Below are 23,191 nucleotides of genomic sequence, written 5' to 3'. Positions count from 1 at the left end.
CAGAGTACAATGTCACAGTGATGGTGTATCTCTATGATCTCTCTCCTCACTGCCTCCTTGGGAGAGTGAGAAAGCACCTGTCTACTTGTCTTGGCACTACAGTAGTTGTGAGGACAGCCCAGCTTGACAGAGCCTGGCATGACAGAGGCGGATGATCTCACTTGATTAAGTGGGCCAAATATGTATGAGTGCATATAGCAGGTGGAGACCGAGCACAAGTGTCCTCTAAAGTTAGGTCAATTTCCTCTTCTGGCAGCTTATTAAAGGAGATGAAGTCAGCATGAGGAAAACAGTGTGTACTGCCTGTTGAACATTTTGCATACTGCGTGTGTGAGGCAGCAGGTACTACGAAAAGTTACGTCTCTTAACAGTGATAACAAATGTATGTGCATTTAATGTAGTCCCTTGTGAGCTGGGAACAGTAATGACGAACGATCTCGACTTTGTTGCTGCTCTGTCAGAACTGACAGCAGTGATCACTGAGTTGCTGACGTCTTTCTGTTTGTCTCTCCTCCAGAATGGTCAGCTGCAGCAGCGATTGGATAATGTCCAGAGAGACTTCATTATCTTCAACAGAGAAAAGTAAGCTCCATTAGCTGCTCTACACATTCTCTTTGACCAATACTGTACAGCGCTGTAGTGTTACTAAAAAGTAAGTAAAAAGATATGGAAAAACAGCCAACACAATGTTTAATGAATACTGTTTGGTTGACTGTGTGTATGGCTAATAAAACATTCTGCAGTTTGTAGACTGTAGCCAGGCTTTGTTTAAAGTGAAAAAAGAAAAAAAAACTTCTCCTTGCTGGCTGGTGAAAGCGTGTAGGATGGTGTGAAAGGACAGTAATGTGGCTATTTGTGGCAGAAGATCTGGTCCATATATGTGGGTGTGTGATTAAGGCAGAAACACAGTGACGGGCAGAGAGAGTGTCCTCCATGTTGACAATGCAGTGAAGATAGAAAAAGATTAATAAAATATTTGCAAAGAAAAGAAAATGTCACTTACAGTACGCATCACAGTCTTGTAATCTGTCTAAATCATTCATAAATCGTTGCCACAAAAGGCATACCAAATAAATACTGAAGCTTGTGGAAGATTAAGATTTTGAGGAAAATAACTTGTGATGGCACTTCTCTCTTGTAAAAGCCTCACATGGTTGTCCAGTCTTGTGCTTCAGCTGAAAGGCTGAAGAAAAAGCATAAATGTCTAAAAGATCAGACCAGTCTGAGGCTTTAGATGTTTAAAAGTACTACGCACAGCTGACTTGAGAGAAACAATGAAATCAGATATTTTCAAATGAAATGAGATTCATAGTATTTTTATGAGTGGAAAAAGGTTTTGTGACAGCCAAACTAGTAAGAAAACCCAAGTTAAAAAACTAAACAGTTAAAAGCATATTTGTTATTTATATCCATGGATTTCTACTTTGACTGATTCTGTTTATTTAGGTACCCACATCTGTTCAATATTAATAAGAGGTGCTGTTTACTCAACAGGTCAAGGAAAGCAGTCGTGGACTCGGAGTCCTCTGTGCTGTCCATGAGTGAGAAGAACAAGGCAATAGAGGACGGACAGAACAACAACGTTGAACCGGCTGCCTACTTATCAGGATAGCTCTCATAAAATGAGATCCCTACTGACTCCCTTATTACTTGCACCTGCCCACAGCTTGTAGATCAGCTATTAACACCCAGACACCTATTGTTGTATCAGCACAGGCACTCTTCAATGTTCCTGTACCACAACATCGTCTATACAAACACAAATGCTGTATGCACTGATGCATCACGTTTCAACCCAAAAAAAACCACATTATCAAGAGCTCCAGACCTGCAGGAGTGAAATGAACCCCTGGAGCAGCAGCCGTGCGACAGCCAGGCTTTTCGCTTTCCTCTCGCCAAGAAGAATGACTCTCAGCAGAGTGTCTCTCACATCATGGTCCCTTACATCACTCCGGTGCTCTAAGGTCTGCTCAACCTCTACTCTGGGCAGTGTGCTGAAGTGAAGAGGAAGTCACTCCCCAGCCAAAAAAGGAGACATTGCCACATCTTCTCAGCTGTTACAGGAAATCTGATGTGGTCAACTATGGCTGAAAGCTGTGCGTGCTGCTGTTTGGGACAGGACGCTCAATTTTTATTCTCAGAGAGGACTTCTCTGGTTAATTACAGCTATTTAAATGGAACAGTGGTTCTCAAGGGCCATATGGAAATGGACTAGAAGAAGAAGAACTGGCATAAGGAGTTTGGCTAACATACTGAAAAAGAAACACTTGGGTTGGCTTTCGCCCATGTGAGCAACATGACGAGGTCGAGCATGATACTAAGAGTACAAAACATTCAAATGGAGAGGTTAATACGGTAAAACGAGGCCTTTGTTTTTAAGACAGCAACCACAGATTCCTCTTAGATAGAAAATAAAGAGCTGAACTGTAGGCTTGAGCGGGAATGGCTCACTTTATCATAGCAGCAGATTCATGGTTGTAGTGGTCATTATGCTTGGCTTTGCTAGTGAAGCTAAAAAAGATGGTAGGATTGCAACATTTGGTACAATGTCCCAGCTACATCAGCTGCAGATACAGGCAAAACACGCAGCAAGTTTTCTTCAATTGTATGCTTTCAGTTACTACCAAGTCAATACAGAAATCTGAAATGCAGACAAACAATGGTTGGAAGTTTATATGAAGTTGCTCAGTTACTGTGTCTGAAGGCTTCAGGTACTAAATGGACCTACTGCTGAAAGTTTTTTGTGAAACCGGTTTTGAACTCCTGTAAAACACTGACATTTTGAACTGACCTTTGCCTCAATCTGCAAAAGACCAGCTGGGTCTTGAAATAAAAGGTTTATAGCTAAGAAACAGTAGAAAAGGTAGTTGGTAGATGTTCTGTGTTCTGCACTGAACCTTGCTTTGCACATGCTTCTTCATCAACTGTAGCATTTATGCACAGAGAGGCAAAAACAAAAAAAATCTAAAGCTGTGAGTGAATACTTATTCCCTTAGGGATGGTTTTATAGACAAGGATTAAGCTGAGTCCTAGATAAGATTCATTTTTCAGTTACTGTCTGCATTGAAATTTGTTTTTGTCAAATAATTGTTTAATGTCCCTCCTCTTTTGTGTTGGATTCAACCAATTACATATGTGCCACCAGATAAGTCTGTAAATGTGTATTTGTAATTAATTGCTCCCATAGAAAAATACATTCTGCAGCAACATTCTTGTGCAGATAGAAGTCAACAGCAATTTGGCACGAGGTGGATGACAAAGTGGGGGGAAAAACAATCTTAAAACTGATTTTCACATGTTCAGTTATTAACAAGAAAACAGCGAAGGACAAAATAAACATCAGGCAAGGCAATACCCCTCATTCTTACTGCAAACTCGGCCAAAACCATGTCTAAGACACAACACCTGCCTTTGAAGTTTGCAGAGGGATGCCTTATACCACAGACATGGCACACAGCTTGTTCCCTTAAATGTGGTTTCTACTAATGCCTAGTCATTCTATTGACCTTGGTCTTATCTATCTGCAATACGACTCAATCCTTTCAAGCCTGATACGTGTAACTGTATTTAAAACATATTTCACTCTATTCAATTCATTACTGTTGGCACTTTTCTAATGAAAATTGATACAATGTTTTGACTTACCTTTGTGTTGTTGTTGATGCTGTTGTTGTCATTGATGTAACTCTACAGATCCAAAGGTGGTTTCCTGTACAAGTTGTAAGATATAGTGGGATAGTTAGATGGACTAATCCAAGGTATACCTGGAATAAATAATATTTGTGAATGATTATATTAAGTTAGTGACTGGTAATCATCTGATGTGGCGGATTCAACCCTTCCAAATGTGAATGTATAAAGTAATCATTGACAGGTAGTTTTTGACCAAGGTAAGACCATTTTTCAATCAAATGTCTGTCTAAAAAAAAAAAAAAAAAAAAAAAAAGATGTAGTCTGGGAACAGAACTGTTCCACACCTGTGAATTTCATTCCTATTAAGGTTTTGTTGTCCTTCGGCTGTCACTGTGTGTTTATTGTATTCAAATGTGATGGAGTTGCAAACTATTAAGGTGTGCCTTAAATAATGACTTTCTTTTTCAGAACCAATCTTGCTGTGCCTTGTGCCTTATTTCACTTTGTCTTTCTGAATCAGCACATTTTATTGAATAATAATTCCAAATAATTAGTAATAGACGCCTCTCATTAGGAGTAACGAAAGGTAATAAAAAGGGGAAAATGTATTAATCATGCTAAAAGGACTTTATCCTAATCTAAATCTATTTACTGTGTGAGTGCAGGTGTTGATTGCTCTCCACCATCCTAAATATAATGCTGCCCCCCAATGTTAACTGGCTTGTAGTACAGTTATTAACTTAGAGAGGGATGGAGATGTTTGGTGTGAACACCCATGGATGAAATGCAAAGATATAAGTGAATATAAGTGAAGCATGTGAAATGCGACATGAGGAGACGTGGAAACAGAAAGCAGTCCTCTCCCAGACTTCAGTGGCTGCTGTGCATCTTTAGATGAATCCTGTATTCTCGTGCAGTGTGAGAATACTCTTAACTCTCTCTCTTTTTTTCCAGTGTGTCTCAGGGCATTCTTTAGTAATGAATCCTCAGCATCAAACATGCACCATATGCTTTTCCTTTTCTTTCTCCCACCCACACACATTCACAGCGTACAGATTTGTGTACACCACTTCCCTAGGTCATCTAGAGGGTACAATCCCCTCTCTCGCACACAGTGGGCTGAGCTGAGGCAGCACATTTACACATTAATGGCTGGTCTGAGGGGGATTTCCAGTTGATAAATGCATCCACAATCTGCCATGAAAACCCCACAGATAAAAGCAGAAAGCCTCAGGGTATCACATAAATGTTGAAAATACTTACTATTATCGATTCATTGTACACACTAACACAGCATCTTTCTTATTTCAGAACGGACTGGATAATAACAACAAATGCACATTATCCTCTCCTCTCATTACAGTCAAATACATGTTCTCATTTGGAAACCGACAACACCAACATGCACCCACCACACACACCACTCCAGTTTAGCTTGAGGTTGCTGATTCATCTCACTATCCAGACCTAGTCAGCACTTTACGATCGTCATCTCTGCCATCAGACATGATTGCTATGATGTCATGAGACATCTACTAACCATTAAACAATGCATGTGGGACCTTACAGCAGTTTTATTGGTGGACCTCACACTGAGGGTGAGTGTGTGTAACCCCTAATATGAGGGAACACAGTGGATATTTCATTCGGCCAAGTCGTTCAACTCCACATTGAGAGTGTTATAAATGTGCTGTTTTGTTAAATTACTTTCATAATGTGCACCCTTCATACGAGTAGGCTAATTTACACAGTTCGGACAAACCATTGCCTCTCATGACAAACATGATCAGACATGATCAGACACAAACATGCAGGAACATTGGGGAGGTTCAAAAAATAGTAATGAATAAAATAGTTAAAATTAGTTCGGCCTCTACCAGCTGCAATTTAAAGTGATACTTCATAAGTAATGCATCAATAATCAATACAATAATTTCATACAGATTATTCTAACATGAGCCATTTTTCATAATGAGTACAATTACTTTTGGTACTTTTAAGTACATTTTTTTTTATGCTAACTGCTGATACTTTTGCACTTTTACTTGCAGGACTTTTACTTGTAACAAAATACTTCTACATTGTGGTATAACTACTTTTACTTTTCTGAGTACTTCTTCCACCATTGTATGCAGCATCTTTTATCACAGAAACCAGGCTGCAACACGTAAGTTAAGCCCTCCTGGCGTTTTGACAGATCTCACAGCAGTTTCTACTTAACAGTCTTGGCTGCCTCAGCAGGGCAAACTGACCTGAGACAATGCCAAAGTTAGCAACCAGCCAAACTACGCCCCTTTAGCTAGCACCAAGCACTGCACTCCTCTGTAAACACTGAATAGTTGTGAAGGGTCTCATCATCATTGTCTTAAATGACGTTTACCAAAACAGTAAACGTTGCAATATGAAAACAAATTTACCTCGAGCTGAAAATCCTTTACTAGGAATTCCCTTGGCTCGTTTCCAAGTGCGTGCTATCGTTAGTAGCGCCACCATGTTGCCACAGTGACCGTAGGTTCAATTAGCTAGCTAACTCTAGCGAAGAAGCTAGCTTGAGTCCGACACTTTTCAGGAACCTCGGGTTCACAATGCCGGAAGCCCGAGACAAGCGTCTGGCGGAAATGAAATAGTTCTTTGAACAGACGCTTAACATATGAACTAGATCCCCTCACGACAATTTTGCTGGCCTTAGTATTTCCTGTGTTTTATTTTGTTCATTATTGTTAGATTTAGTGTTAGAGTGTGTGTGTGTGTGTGTGTGTGTGTGTGTGTGTGTGTGTGTGTGTGTGTGTGTGTGTGTGTGTGTGTGACAGACATGTGTATTGGACATTTGTGAAAATCGCGTCCCAACATTTAATTGTCAATTAAAGGACGATTCCGTATTTTACGGGACGGGTGGCAATCCTACCTATAATTGACCTTGAACAGCCAATTATGTGGAGAGATTGCTGCCCCATACAAAATAAAACAAATATAGAACAGAAATATGTCAGCTAAGACGCGACATTAATGATCCGTTAATGTCAGGAAGCACCCAACAAGACATAGCTTCGATGAGCCATAGACGAACGCAGTTCAATTCGCCTGATCTAACAAGCAATTGATGAAGCACTGAAAAAACACTTTAAAAACCTTCTCATGGTCAATTTTTTAAGCCGAATTACTCAGCAGAGCATACTGATTACTTTCCTAGATCGAAACGCGCGGACCGACGCAGATTTTGGAGAAAAAGCGAGATACCTTTAAATTTGTGGATTTTTGACTGGGGTTCGGCGAGCCCCGCAGCGTCCCGTGAGAGTCCTCACTTCGGGACGAAAGCGAGTGCCACACTGTCAAAAACAGTTATATTTCTCCGTAGATTTTACAAAAAGATCATAAACTATCACTGAGTTTTAGGCATGTTATTCAAATGTGTACTTTTTCCATAATGAATCTTACCTGGCTACAGTTTCATGCAAACGATGTCCTCGTGCGCCTGAGGTGAACGGCAGAGTCCCGTGATCTTGCTGGGCAGGTGGAGGTCTGCTATCCTGCACGTTCACATACAACCAGATTGACTGTCCGTGTAGATGTGTGAAAGAAGATTCATCGACCGGTATCGAGGAACACTTTAAAGTCAAATTTCAGGTTTCTGCGTGAGCTCAGAGCGGGACACAGTGGAACTACACTGTTAAAAGGGATTTGGGCTTTTAGTCAGAAGGACTATTGCTGTCAAGCTGAGAGAACTCTACCCAATAAAACAAAGTAAGAAGAGTTCAAACAACTTCAACTTGAAAAAAGCGCGGAAACTCATTAAAAACCCATGATAATCCATTCAGTTAACTTCAGCAAATACGTCGTGGGCATTTCAACCAACACGCATGCGCCCGCAATGTGACGTCACGCGCAGTGTTGAACTTTGAATTGAGCCGACCGCCATCTTTTTACCTCGGAGCCGAGCCGTCCAGTAAGTACATTTTAAATTATTTTAGCTTAGTTAGTTCATCTGTTGGTAATGTGCATTGGTCGTCTAATGTCTCTCCATCTCAAATGATCCGTCAAGATATTAAACCTGTCATGACTATTTCATGTTCGTTCTTTTTCAGAAATACTTTAGCATGTAGCGCTAGCTAGCTAGCGCCGCCAGAGTGAAACAGCAAGTTAATGTAGGGTTGAGCCTCATATTCGACTGTAACAAATATTCGGCACCGACAGTGTACTCTTATAGGAGTGAAACAGTGCGAGACTTGTCTTTATTATTACGGAAAAATGTGTCAACTGTGGGAATATTATACCTGGATCAACCCGCTAATATACGTGACGTTGCGACTTGTACAGAGGCTTTGCTCGCACTCAAACAACCTGGCACAGGATTGACAAGGCAGCGAAATAACGGAGCAACTTATGTTCCACGAGGAAGAGGAGTGGAAAAACACTGACCACTGCTGTAGTGTATGGGTATTTTTTATGTAGAGTTAGATGCTGTATAAACACGTAGTTATAGGTGATTGTTTTCAGGTGTGCCGTTACACTCTGTATCCATGGCAACGCGTAGCAGTGGGGGTGAACGGCCACGCAGCCCATCGGCTGCTGTTTGAAAGCCGGTTGACCGAGTTTAAATTAAAAAAAAACAAAAAAAAAAACAAACGTGTCAGCCCGGTAACTATGAGTCGGTGCGCATCCGACAGCAAGAGACAACAGCAACGGAGAACCAGAGATAAGCAGAGAGAACGGTTTTCACAATGAGTGTTTTTAGGATTAAGGAGAGGCGATGTGCATTTCAGAGGGTGAGAACCTCGGCACTTCATTGGCCTGGAAAAGTAAGCTTTAAAATTCCAGGTCATTCCAGTGTCTTACACTACCCTGTTAAGCTTGCAACTGGGGCTGGGAAGCTAAATAAAATAAAATAGGGGCATAGTTGCTCTCTTTACGTTGGCTTTGGTTGGCTCTGGTGCTAGCAGAGACCCACCCAATATGGCAGCGATGCTGGATTACGCTCCAGCACGTAATGAGGCGTCTACATATATTATGTCTATGGCTGCCACCGCTGTGCGTTGCCATGGATACAAAATGTAATGGTACACACATCACTCATGAGAAGCTCTTTTTTCTCGCTGTCTTGTCAGTGCTGTGCCATGTGGCTTCTGTTTTTACAATGTAATCACTTACCATTCAAATGAGTGACATGGCCAAGTGTGTCCACTTTATAATAAAGTCGTGTTTATTTCATGTTAGGATACATAAAATCTGGAAGCTTTAAATTGTGAACTGTGCAATTTTTCAGAGACTTGTGGCGATGCACAGTATTTTGCACATCTAAAAATAGACATACACAATAAGGAAACTGAACTTAGTGTGTTTTGTGCTGATAATGGTTGTATATCTTTCTTTCTTTCTCTCTTTCTTTCTTTCTTTCTTTCTTTCTTTCTTTCTTTCTGTACAGGGTTACTTCACTTCAGTGTAGGCTGTGCTGTTTGGGGCAGCTGCCCCTCAATGAGGTGGTCCTGCAAGTGTTTCTCCTCACCGAACCAACGCACACTAATTGCCCATTATACGTCCACCTTGTTTTCATTTTCTGATTTATTTCTATTGCTCTGTTTGGAGGAACACTAATCCATGTGATGTTATAGAGAAATTGTCAAGAGAGTGGACATTTCAGTAATGTTTGAATGTTTTCATTTTCAACATTTTGAGCAAGTTTCTCAGATACATTTTTTTGTTTGTTTTTATGAATCTTTGCAATTTGGGGGGGAGAGGAGGATGACAGTCAAGCTGTCCTCCATGACAGACAATGACTCCCACCCACTCCAACACACACTCACTGCACTGAGGAGCTCCATCAGTGATAGGATGCTACATCCAAAGTGTGTGAAGGAGCGGTATCACAGGTCATTCCTTCCTGCAGCTGTCAGACTACACAACAAGAACTGCTGAAAGTAATTTTTTGATAATTTATCTGTAAATCATCTGTAAATTACCTGTGCAATAATCTGGGCAATAGCTGGTGCAATAATCTGCAATTCATCCTGTACCTAACAGTCCGCAAATACAATTTATAATTTGATAATGCTTATTTTTATATAATGCTTATTTTTATTACACTCTTTTGTATAAACTTGCTGTTTTTTACCTAATTCTATCTTTTACTGGTGCTGTACATTGGAATTTCCCCTTGCGGGACAAATAAAGGTATATTAAATTGAATTGAATTTACTGCAGCAACTCTGAACATTCACTCAGAAAGGACTCTGTTGAACTCGGAGAGTTATTGTTTTTCCCCAAAGGATGGGTGCTCTTCTTTTTATGTATTATTATTATTATTTATGTGTGGGACAGTGTAATTTCAGTTTGTGAGCAAAAGTGTGTTAGAGGGTGTAAGGGCTATTTTTTTAATATGTCCCAAGGAAGGTCTTTTTTGATGTCTCGACATCCATTGACACTTATTTTGAAGCAAGGCTGCTTGAAGTTGGACTTGTTGGGGGTTAAATAAAGGTCCTTATTGAATTGTCTGTTCAGCTATTTTTTCTTGGGTTAATATTTAGTTTGTCTAATTCTCATGGAGATTCTTTGTAGATATTATTTTGCTTAAAATTTTGAAATCTAGCAATTTCCGTAAACTCAAGTAACTTGGCAATAAAGCATGAGAAAAAATAATAATGTTGCCCTAACTTGATAAATAAGTTCAACCAACATCTTTTTTAGTTCTCTTAAGTAATGTTTTCCAGTCCACATTACTTGATACAGAAAGTTGAGTCAACAAATCGCAAGTTGTATCAATTATGTATTCCATGTTGATGAGCCAACTTGATCCACAGTTGTAGGAACTTGATAAAATAAATTCAACCAACATCTCTTAAAGTTATCTCAAATAATATTTTTAAGTTCAACTTACTTGATACAGGAAGTTGAGTCAACAGACTGTATGTTGCATGAACTCATGTTTTGAAGTGTAAAAAACTTGACACTATAAGTTGACTCAAATTAACTCAGTCAAAGCAATAAGATGACTTGATATAGTTAAGTCGGCTCACCTAATCTTTTTTTTTTTTTTTTTTTTTACAGTGCATGCTTCCCGTAAAATTATTTTCTCCGCATTTATCCCATTCTCGGTCTGTCGATCCTCCGCGGCAGACCAGGAGGTGGGCTGTCAGCTGCCAGCCGCCAGCCGGCGCCGGCGCCCGGGGACCAGTTCTCCTTCGGTGCTTCGGTTCTCCTTCCTTTGGTGATCTTCTTGCATGTTTTTAGTGGGAGTTATTTAAGGAGGAAACCTTAGGTTCATGCAAACTCCACACAGAACATGCAAACTCCACGCAGAAAGGCCCCCTTTATTCCTCGAGCAGCAGGCACCGAAGGCGTGCTGGAGGACACGCCACCAGCGCCCACAGCGAGATTCCGGGGGCCTTCTAGCTGTGAGGCGACAAGTGTGACCACTTGTGCAACCGTGCTACCCTACAAATTAGTGTCTGACATTATTATGGAAAGAATCCATACAGAGATACTTCTTTGTTGATAAGTAAGATCTGTTTTGCTTAAGCAGAAACAGCTGTTGTAGCGCTGTTGCCAAAGCCACCAGACTCCATTCAAAAAAACAGTCATTTTAGCATTTTTTTAAAAACTTCTTCAAATGCATCAAAAACAAAATAAAACTCGACAAAAACCTTCTTGGATCACCTTTTTAATGTTTCGGCAACAATTACTAACTCTGAATTGGTTGAAATAAACTTTCAATTCACGGAATGGGGAGAGGAGCGAGAGAGCTGGCTGACGTGAGAGAAGCAGCGGGGGAAACAGCACATTGAGTCGGAATGTTGAATATTTTTACACTCAGACTGACACTACTACGTAGACATAAACATGTCGGACTTGGTTCTTGGTAAAAATAAATAAATAAATAAATGATTAAATAAATAATAGTAACGTACAGCACAATGGAAACTGATTTTGTGGCTCCTGTCCATCATGAAGTTCTTTCAGCAGGCACCAAAACAATGCTGCTTTTTTCCCACAATCCAGTATTCATTTACATATTCGAATGTTTGGATTTTTCAACAATTTGAATATAAATTAGAATTTAGGATATTAATTGACAGCCCTACTCCTGATTCTGATGATCCCCTAGTTTTTTGTCTGGCGCCATAAGATGATTTGTAATAACTTTTATTAGCCCTTTTTATTTAGTGCCATCATCTGGTCAAAAACTTGATATATGGTGCATGTCCATATAACTCAGAAAAATATCCCCATCAGCTTTGACTTATGTTAAATGCTAAGTAGTAGCAAGTGTTGGCACACTAACATGTTGACCATTATGCATACTATTAACATCACACTTGCTAAACTTAGACTTAGACTTAGACTTCCTTTATTGTCATTGCACAAAAAAAACACAGCAGTGAGATTTTGGCAACGAAATGTCGTTGCTTGGCTTCCGGATTACAGCAGAGATGGAAATTAAAAATATAGTCTATATGACTAAAGAAAACAACAAGAGCTAAATAATAATGAGTGCAATAGAGAGTGAATAGATAAACAGAATGTAAACAGCAGAATAAATAAATAGTGCAAAACAGAATAAGCAGTATATAAACAGTGTAAACCGTGTAGTGCAAAAAAAGAACAACCAGTATGTAAACTGTGGAAACAAAAACAGAATAAAGCAATGAAGCAAATGAAGCAAATGAAGCAAAAACAGAATAACCAGAAAAACAGAACAACCAGTATGTAAACTGTGGAAACAGAAACATTACAGCAGCTGGGGGGGGGTTATTGCACAAATAAGAGGTGATTGAAAGCCATCCCTCCATAATTGTATTGCACAGAAATATTGTCTATAACAGTAATATTGTCCATAATGAAAAAGTGCACTGAGAAATATTTGTCCATCAGAAAGATATTCCGATATTGTCCGTGGGGTCGGGGTGTGTGTGTGTGTGTGTGTGTGTGTGTGTGTGTGTGTGTGTGTGTGTGTGTGTGTGTGTGTGTGTGTGTGTGTGTGTGTGTGTGTGTGAACAGTCCATGCTGGGGGTGGGTGGGGTCAGAAACATTAGCACATTAGCATTGCCACTAGCATTTAGCTAGTGCTACTGTGCCCAAGTACAGCCTCAAAAATTTGTTAGAAGGGCTGTACACTCATATTAGAATAGAAACTGTATAATGTGTCATATACTTCAGTTATCAACAACAATGCAGCTACCAATGTTTTACGGCCTTTTTCGAGTCTTAGCCTCATTAAATTATTGCTGTTATTTATTTTTATTGTAAGATAGCTCTTTTTAGGATGCCAGGTTGTTTCAAGGCTGAAATCTTACGTATGATTAATGAATTTATTAATTCATCAAAACCAAACCACCACCTGGTTGTCACTGCAGCGCCATTTTGCCACCCTCCTCATTTCTAGTCACACCAGTTTGTGTTGTTATTGACTCGAGTACCGCACACATCAATACAGTATGTGGACAATGGGACCAGAGGTTTTGCGACACCGGCGGCTCGTTTATCTCCGGCTGGGAGAGCGCCGTCGGGAGGTAACATTAACCGGCTATTTTAACCCATATTAATGTTCATACATTACCCGTTAATAAACGATACCGTTTAGTGACAAACGCTTGCCATATAAACTATGGACTGACATTTATGTCATTTAACCATGAGTCTTGATATTTCTGTATGCTGTAATTTTAATGCTATGTTTTCAAGATCTGAAAAGTGCTTGAATTGAATAGTTAAATGTGTACGAACCCTGTAAATAACCCTGACTTCATTCAATAGCCTATTAAAATGTTGCGTTATTAAACATCAGAACCATATTGAGGAGCCAAAGTGTAATAGATGGAGAAATGAAGCATTATTGGTCTAAGCTTTAACATTCACTAGAGTTGTTGTATCAACTAAAATTCAGTTGCTCTTGTTTAATCCTCCTGTTCTTACCCTCCTTTCTCCATCCAGGCAAGGGTGATGTACTGCTGCATAAACATCAGTGTTCCTGTTCTGCTATTATTTTTCAACGATCATGACACCAGACGAGATTTTAGGCTGAGCAGAGAGTCCCTGGCGGTGCTGCTGGAGCTTCTCCACCAGGAAAGGCGACACAGATGGGGTGCCACAATAGAGACCTTGGTCTGTCTCTTCTGGCTGGCGAGTGGGACATCCTCCAGTTGTGGTGGCAAGGGTGTTTGGGATGCCTCGCTCGCTCCACTCTTCACCGCATCATCCATTGAGTCACTGAGGAGGTGGTGGCCATTTGCCACAGGGTCATCTACCTCCCCAAGACCACAGAAGACCTGGCGGCAGTAACTCAGGGGTTTGCAGAGCTGGCAAGACACAGAGCTTTTCGAAAAGCTGCTGGAGCAATCGACAGCTGCCATGTGAGGATCAAGCCTCCAAGCGGTCCTGATGGTCACTGTTATCGGAACAGGAAACTGTTTGCTTCAATAATCTTGCAGCACCACCAGGGACTCCTGCTCACCCTCAGCTGTATACATGTTCTCTGTAAATCTGCAAATCTCTGTAAATAGTCATTTCTGTTGATCTTTTGTAAATAGTTGTACATTTTAAGAATGCCCACTTGTAAATAGAAATATTCATATTGTATCTTTGTAAATATCTGTAAATCCATCCATCCATTTTCTATGCCGCTTATCCCTTTCGGGGTCGCAGGGGGACCTCGGCTGTCAGCGGGCGAGGGGTACACCCTGGACCGGTCGCCAGCCGATCGCAGGGCACATACACACACCATTCACACTCACACTCACACCTAGGGGCAATTTTAGAGTCACCAATTAACCTAATGACCTAATGAGCATGTTTTTGGTCTGTGGGAGGAAGCCGGAGTGCCCGGAGAGAACCCACGCATGCACGGGAAGAACATGCAAACTTCACACAGAAAGGCCCGACCCGGGAATCAAACCTGCAACCTTCTTGCTGTGAGGCACGTGCACTACCTGCTGCACCACCGTGCAGCCCTTTATCTGTAAATATCACAGACAAAATAAGATAATTGTGTTGTCACTGAAAAGTAGTTCAAAAGTTTACTTATACTGTAAATAAGAAATGGAAAAGATAATGTAACGAGGTTATAAAATTTTAATTTAGAACACAATATTTTTAATTAACAATTTAAATCTAACACAGAACGTAATCAAACAGAATTTAAAAAAAAAAAAAAACCATCAGCACCTGTCAACCATTTTTTGTCAATCCCATTTTCTGCAGGATTGTTCTAAACATGAGTGAAGCATGACAAAAGGTAAACAAACAAAATATGACGTCAGCCAGCTCTCTCACTCCTCTCAACCATTCGGTGAATTGAAAGTTTATTTCAACCAATCCAGAGTTAGTAATTGTTGCTGAAACATTAAAAAGGTGATCCAAGAAGGTTTTTGTCGAGTTTTATTTTGTTTTTGATGCATTTGAAGAAGTTTTTTTAAAAAGGCTAAAATGACTGTTTTTTGAATGGAGTCTGGTGGCTTTGGCAACAGCGCTACAACAGCTGTTTCTGCTTAAGCAAAACAGATCTTACTCATCAACAAAGAAGTATCTCTGTATGGATTCTTTCCATAATAATGTCAGACACTTATTTGTAGGGTAGCACGGTTGCACAAGTGGTCACACTTGTCGCCTCACAGCTAGAAGGCCCCGGAATCTCGCTGTGGGCGCTGGTGGCGTGTCCTCCAGCACGCCTTCGGTGCCTGCTGCTCGAGGAATAAAGGGGGCCTTTCTGCATGGAGTTTGCATGTTCTGTGTGGAGTTTGCATGAACCTAAGGTTTCCTCCTTAAATAACTCCCACTAAAAACATGCAAGAAGATCACCAAAGGTAGGAGAACCGAAGCACCGAAGGAGAACTGGTCCCCGGGCGCCGGCGTCGGCTGGCGGCTGGCAGCTGACAGCTGGCAGCCCACTGCTCCTGGTCTGCCGCGGAGGATCAACAGACCGAGGACGGGATAAATGCGGAGAAAATAATTTTACGGGAGGCATGCACTGTTTAAAAAAAAAAAAAAAAAAGATTAGGTGACCCGACTTAACTATGTCAAGTCATCTTGTTGTTTTGACTGAGTTAATTTGAGTCAACTTATAGTGTCAAGTTTTTTACACTTCAAAACATGAGTTCATGCAACATACAGTCTGTTGACTCAACTTCCTGTATCAAGTAAGTTGAACTTAAAATTATTATTTGAGATAACTTTAAGAGATGTTGGTTGAATTTATTTTATCAAGTTCCTACAACTGTGAATCAAGTTGGCTCAACATGGAATACATAATTGATACAACTTGCGATTTGTTGACTCAACTTTCTGTATCAAGTAATGTGGACTGGAAAACATTACTTAAGAGAACTAAAAAAGATGTTGGTTGAACTTATTTTATCAAGTTAGGGCAACATTATTATTTTTTCTTATGCTTTATTGCCAAGTTACTTGAGTTTACAGAAATTGCTAGATTTCAAAATTTTAAGCAAAATAATATCTACAAAGAATCTCCATGAGAATTAGACAAACTAAATATTAACCCAAGAAAAAATAGCTGAACAGACAATTCAATAAGGACCTTTATTTAACCCCCAACAAGTCCAACTTCAAGCAGCCTTGCTTCAAAATAAGTGTCAATGGATGTCGAGACATCAAAAAAGACCTTCCTTGGGACATGTTAAAAAATAGCCCTTACATCCTCTAACACACTTTTGCTTGGGACTGCTCACAGACTGAAATAACATTGTCCCACACATAAATAATAATAATAATATAATACATAAAAAGAAGAGCCTTCCTTTGGGGAAAAACAATAATTCTCCGAGTTCAACAGAGTCCTTTCTGAGTGAATGTTCAGAGTTGTTGCAGTAAATTGCAAAGATTCATAAAAACAAACAAAAAAACGTATCTGAGAAACTTGCTCAAAATGTTGAAAATGAAAACATTCAAACATTACTGAAATGTCCACTCTCTTGACAATTTCTCTATAACATCACATGGATTAGTGTTCCTCCAAACAGAGCAATAGAAATAAGTCAGAAAATGAAAACAAGGTGGACGTATAATGGACAATTAGTGTGCGTTGGTTCGGCGAGGAGAAACACTTGCAGGACCACCTCATTGAGGGGCAGTTGCCCCAAACAGCACAGCCTACACTGAAGTGAAGTAACCCTGTACAGAAGAAAGAAAGAAAGAAAGAAAGAAAGAAAGAAAGAAAGAAAGATATACAACCATTATCAGCACAAAACACACTAAGTTCAGTTTCCTTATTGTGTATGTCTATTTTTAGATGTGCAAAATACTGTGCATCGCCACAAGTCTCTGAAAAATTGCACAGTTCACAATTTAAAGCTTCCAGATTTTATGTATCCTAACATGAAATAAACACGACTTTATTATAAAGTGGACACACTTGGCCATGTCACTCATTTGAATGGTAAGTGATTACATTGTAAAAACAGAAGCCACATGGCACAGCACTGACAAGACAGCGTGAAAAAAGAGCTTCTCATGAGTGATGTGTGTACCATTACATTTTGTATCCATGGCAACGCACAGCGGTGGCAGCCATAGACATAATATACATAGACGCCTCATTATGTGCTGGAGTGTAATCCAGCATCGCCGCCATATTGGGTGGGTCTCTGCTAGCACCAGAGGCAACCAAAGCCAACGTAAAGAGAGCAACTATGCCCCTATTTTATTTATTTATTTTATTTTATTTAGCTTCCCAGCCCCAGTTGCAAGCTTAACAGGGTAGTGTAAGACACTGGAATGACCTGGAATTTTAAAGCTTACTTTTCCAGGCCAATGAAGTGCCGAGGTTCTCACCCTCTGAAATGCACATCGCCTCTCCTTAATCCTAAAAACACTCATTGTGAAAACCGTTCTCTCTGCTTATCTCGGTTGCTGTTGTCTCTTGCTGTCGGACGCGCACCGGAAGTATTGCCCGGAAGTACTGCCCCGCACACTCAAGTTCGAAGGTCACCGGTCGCCATATTGTGCACGGAGCGAATAGGAAGCGTCAGTCAATGAGGCGTCTACGTATATTATGTCTATGGTGGCAGCTGCCAGATGGAGATCAGACCCGGGTTTTTTTTGGTTAATAGGAAAGGAGCTATCTCTCTAGCTCCGATCTCTAGCGGGTCGACTAGCATTAAAAAACCCGCATCGATCCCGCTAATTTCATTGGGGAAGCGGCTCATAGTTACCGGGCTGACACGTTTTTTTTTTGTTTGTTTGTTTTTTTTTATTTTAAACTCGGTCGACCCGCTTTCAAACGGCATAGGGCTCCTTTCCCACTAGCCAAAAAACCCACACGTAGCTGATGGGCTGCGTGGCCGTTCACCCCCACTGCTACGCGTTGCCATGGATACAGAGTGTAACGGCACACCTGAAAACAATCACATATAACTACGTGTTTATACAGCATCTAACTCTACATAAAAATATCCATAAACTACGGCGGTGGTCAGTGTTTTTCCACTCCTCTTCCTCGTGGAACATAAGTTGCTGTGTTATTTCGCTGCCTTGTCAATCCTGTGTCAGGTTGTTTGAGTGCGAGCAAAGCCTCTGTACAAGTCGCAACGTCACGTATATTAGCGGGTTGATCCAGGTATAATATTCCCACAGTTGACACATTTTTCCGTAATAATAAAGACAAGTCTCGCACTGTTTCACTCCTATAAGAGTACACTGTCGGTGCCGAATACTTGTTACAGTCGAATATGAGGCTCAACCCTACATTAACTTGCTGTTTCACTCTGGCGGCGCTAGCTAGCTAGCTAGCGCTACATGTATTTCCGAAAAAGAACGAACATGAAATATTCATCACTGGTTTAATATCTTGACGGATCATTTGAGATGGAGAGACATTAGACGACCAATGCACATTACCAACAGATGAACTAATTAAGCTAAAATAATTTAAAATGTACTTACTGGACAGCTCGGCTCCGAGGTAAAAAGATGGCGGTCGGCTCGATTCAAAGTTCAACACTACGCGTGACGTCACATTGCGGGCGCATGCGTGTTGGTTGAAATGCCCACCTTGACGTATTCGCTGAAGTTAACTGAATGGATTATCATGGGTTTTTAATGAGTTTCCGCGCTTTTTTTTTTTTTAAGTTGAAGTTGTTTGAACTCTTCTTACTTTGTTGTAATGGGTAGAGTTCTCTCAGCTTGACAGCAATGAAAGCCCAAATCCCTTTTAACAGTGTAGTTCCACTGTGTCCCGCTCTGAGCTCACGCAGAAACCTGAAATTTGACTTAAAAGTGTTCCTCGATGCCGGTCGATGAATCTTCTTTCACACATCTACACGGACAGTCAATCTGGTTGTATGTGAACGTGCAGGATAGCAGATCTCCACCTGCCCAGCAAGATCACGGGACTCTGCCGTTCACCTCAGGCGCACGAGGACATCGTTTGCATGAAACTGTAGCCAGGTAAGATTCATTATGGAAAAAGTACACATTTGAATAACATGCCTAAAACTCAGTGATAGTTTATGATCTTTTTGTAAAATCTACGGAGAAATATAACTGTTTTTGACAGTGTGGCACTCGCTTTCGTCCCGAAGTGAGGACTCTCACGGGACGCTGCGGGGCTCGCCGAACCCCAGTCAAAAATCCACAAATTTAAAGGTATCTCGCCTTTTCTCCAAAATCTGCGTCGGTCCGCGCGTTTCGATCTGGGAAAGTAATCAGTAGGATCTGCTGAGTAATTCGGCTTAAGAAATTGACCATGAGAAGGTTTTTAAAGTGTTTTTTCAGTGCTTCATCAATTGCTTGTTAGATCAGGCGAATTGAACTGCGTTCGTCTATGGCTCATCGAAGCTATGGCTTGTTGGGTGCTTCCTGACATTAACGGATCATTAATGTCGCGTCTTAGCTGACATATTTCTGTTCTATATTTGTTTTATTTTGTATGGGGCAGCAATCTCTCCACATAATTGGCTGTTCAAGGTCAATTATAGGTAGGGTTGCCACCCGTCCCGTAAAATACGGAATCGTCCTTTAATTGACAATTAAATGTTGGGACGCTATTTGTTCCATATTTTCACAAATGTCCAATACACATGTCTGTCACACACACACACACACACACACACACACACACACACACACACACACACACACACACACACACACACACACACACACACACATTCTAACACTAAATCTAACAATAATGAACAAAATAAAACACAGGAAATACTAAGGCCAGCAAAATTGTCGTGAGGGGATCTACGCAGGACCCCGGTCGTGTGTCTGTGCCCATAGACATAACGGGTGCTTTTCATTACGTTGAATTGTGCCTCCTCGTCTCCTCTCTCCTTCGTCGACACGGAAGTCGTTTCCCCTCCGCCATGATGAAGGATTTTCCAATTGCTTAAATGCACCTGAAGGAGACGAGGAGAAACCTCATCAACAGCAATCAGGAGTAGAACAGTCTGACTGCAGATCTGACCATAATATCACGTTTTACAGCTTTTACAGCTGTGCAAACGTCATCAGTAATTGACGTCGCTTCGGACTGACGCTTTGAAGCGAGGATTTTTAATTTCGGAGTTTCGTCTCCTCCGTCCTCACGTCCCTTCCTCGCATCCCTCTTTCATGTCCTCGCTGGGCGGAGCTAAGACGCGAGGAGAGGAAGCGAGTGGAGGAAACCAGGAGACCAATTTATGGAATGAAAAGCACCCAATGAAAAGCACCCTACATGTGAACTAATGGCCTGGCCGGGCAGGTAAAATTCTCAGCACCAGCGAAGAAGAATTGTCGCCGCGTGCAGGTGACTGTGTGCAGTGCTGCCTCTGGTGGCTGTACGATAAATTGCATCAAAATAAGAGCATACTGTTTTCATGGGCTTGAGCTGTTGATACAGTGGTATGAAAGCTGAGTTGACATAAAACTCAGTATTTATCTTTAATCTTATCTTTTTTTTTATCGTTTACCTTATATTATTTTTATTAGGCTTATATATGTATATCTACTTCACCACAGAAAATCTTTGCCTGTGAAAGGAGTCTCAGAAAGGCTAGAAATGATGATGCTGGTGTCAAACTTCATCCTTTGTTGTTTAGGTTATGCATGCTGCTCATTCAGTTTAAACCTCTCAACTCAGTCAGTCACTGACAGTCTAAATTAATGGGCTGTTCAGCAACTGTGTAAGGAACAGGAACTGTGGAATGGGCCCACAAAAGTGGAATCTGGAGGTGTATAAACACCCAGAAAAGATGTTGACACAGAGATATGGCACTGCAGGGTTTTAAGTAATTCTGGTTTATTGAGAAATGAGCTTTGATGATTTACATAAATTACATGTTAAGTCCATCTACATAGTGTAAATACACACTGCATATGCAGATGAATTTAGAGAGCTACATATGCAAACTATATCTGCAGCCTTTTATTGAAAATATAAATGTAATGCTAATGCGTATGCAAATGAAAAAGCTTAAAGTTAATCCATGAAACAGGCCATTTTTGACTAACACTTACATTATATTGTCATTAAAAAAGATGTAGCCTTCTTGTAGACTTTACACCAAATAAGATTAAAGCCAGTAAGTTTAGGTCTCCGTCTTAAGAGAACCATTTTATTTATTAAAAAAGATTCATACTTCATAATATAAATAAGAGATCTAAGTCAGTCAGTTGCAACTCATGTTTATTCAGGAAACAAATCATACCTCCACAACACACCTTATTTTTGACCTGCCATCTCTGGGTTTTGACACAACAGTAAAAAAGAAATAACATAAAAACAATAACAAAGGTTGTCAAACTAACATAAATACAACAAACCACCACTTGTGCCTGCCTCAGAGTCTGCCAAACCACTGCCAAATGAAAATGCCATCTCCTTCCCTCCCACCCTCCCTCCCCCACAGTGGGACAGCGACAAATAAAAGCTTCCCTCACTGCACCGCAACCCCCCCTGCCTTATCAGAAAACAGCAGAGACGTAAAAAAGAGCTCAAAAGACCCCCAACACAATCAGATCCAGAGTGCATAAAGTACACTGAATTGGACCCATAGCTGTATTTAGGCTGATGTTCGATTAGTATTGGCCAGGACTGCGTTAGAGGGCAATGTTGGGATGACAAGGGAATGATGGTCTTCCTCTTGTCTTAAGATGAGAGCCCAGTTTGCAATGAAAAAGTAAAGCCAGAGGTGAAATGCTGTTATCTGAAAGCAGGTTTTTGTTACTTACTCATTTCATTGCATCTGTTTTTTTTTTGTTTGTTTTTTCTTTGCCCTCGATTGCAAAGCTAGTTACGGTCGCGCTACAAGGGACAAGTTGGGTTTATTCGCTCTTCTTGTGAACGGATTTTTGTATCTTTTTTCCTCCGTTCTCCTTCTCAAGATGATTTCAGGATGACAGGAGCAGGCAATAAGCTAGAAGCAAATGCAAAGGACGGTTTCTTACAATTCTTTTTTTAATAGAGCCATGATGGAGCGCAAGAAATAAAAACTGACATAAACCTTTGGGGGATAAAGAATATTAAAACCCTTTCTATTATTTACTTTTTTCTTTTGTTTTCACAAAATCTTCTCTTAAGCAGATGTGTCTATCTTCCTTTTTTAACACCAATAATTAAGCAATTAATACATCATGGGGATGGTATTTATCAAGCACCACAGAGGAGGGGGGCAAATGGATCATGGATCACGTCACCCGTGTTAATGTGGCCCATGCAGCTCCACATCCAACAGCACTCCTGCTCCAACACTTGATAAATACCTCGTACTGGTCCAGGAGGACCGAACAGGCTGCAACAACATCATTCACAAAGCTACATTACAGTTACCGTACATACAATGCCACCTAGAGCTAATCAATGGTACTGCATGAGAATACATGGCTAATGTGGGATCTAGTGTTTTGCTTTGCTGACTATGGAGAAAGCAGGCTACTGAAAACGGGGTGACATTGAAAGCCAAACAGAGTGAAAGAACCATAGCATCATTCTGAGAAAAGCAGCACCCATTTTCCTTAAAGAGCATAGTTTGTTTTCTATCTTGGTTGAATGTGGTGGTATGCAGGTTTACTGGTGTTTTATTCCATTACCAAAGCACCAAGTGGACATTTTCACTGTGTTTGTGGTGTATTCTACACTGAGAAGACGTGAGACGAAGACTGCTCGTGTGTTTTGTGCTTTGGTGGTGACCTTATTCTTTAGTCACAACTCCAAACCACTTCAATACTCCAAATTCCCCAGGAAAAGGGATACTGTTCTCATCTGAGCAAGGTAGCACTGTGACAGGTAAGGCATGAGGATTCAGTGTTTTGCTCTTTTAACTTTTAACTAATCATGGTCCTATGCATCTCCTCCTCCCTCCCTCCCCCTCTTCCCCTTTCCCTCCCTCCCACCCTCAATCCTGCACTCTGGCTGCTCTCCCTTTTCTGGAAGCGACCCCCTCGTCCTGCCGTTTAACTGAGGGATGTGATGTTGGAACGACCACCAGGGGGCACTACGATACGCCGGCCAGCAGGCCTGATGGGGATGTCATCTGGAGTGGGGGGACCTGGACAGAGAGAAAGGGAGAGAAAGACGATGTGGGTTACAATGGAGACAGTTGGGAAAAGACTGTGGTGTGTGCTCATATTGCTT

The 23,191-nt window shown here is 40.9% G+C and overlaps 2 protein-coding genes across 4 annotated transcripts in view; one reads left to right on the top strand and one right to left on the bottom strand.

The window, feature by feature from the left end:
• Positions 1-4,105, top strand: part of stk32a (serine/threonine kinase 32A) — a 64,899-nt gene extending 60,794 nt beyond the window's left edge. For both annotated transcript variants that reach the window (XM_070983622.1, XM_070983623.1), the window contains exons 12-13: positions 518-582; positions 1,495-4,105. In XM_070983622.1, coding sequence (XP_070839723.1) covers positions 518-582; positions 1,495-1,612 — 183 coding nt within the window. In that variant the 3' untranslated portion in view covers positions 1,613-4,105. The remainder of the gene's footprint in view (positions 1-517; positions 583-1,494) is intronic.
• Positions 4,106-21,792: 17,687 nt separating this feature from the next.
• The window catches only part of dpysl3 (dihydropyrimidinase like 3), a 35,216-nt gene continuing 33,817 nt past the window's right edge, over positions 21,793-23,191 (bottom strand). For both annotated transcript variants that reach the window (XM_070982424.1, XM_070982423.1), the window contains exon 14: positions 21,793-23,105. In XM_070982424.1, coding sequence (XP_070838525.1) covers positions 23,011-23,105 — 95 coding nt within the window. In that variant the 3' untranslated portion in view covers positions 21,793-23,010. The remainder of the gene's footprint in view (positions 23,106-23,191) is intronic.

The sequence above is a fragment of the Chaetodon trifascialis genome, chromosome 16 (assembly GCF_039877785.1).
Source record: "Chaetodon trifascialis isolate fChaTrf1 chromosome 16, fChaTrf1.hap1, whole genome shotgun sequence".
Taxonomy (NCBI): domain Eukaryota; kingdom Metazoa; phylum Chordata; class Actinopteri; order Chaetodontiformes; family Chaetodontidae; genus Chaetodon; species Chaetodon trifascialis.
The sequence above is the reverse complement of the archived record's forward strand: the minus strand, read 5'-3'. Positions and strand labels throughout refer to the sequence as shown.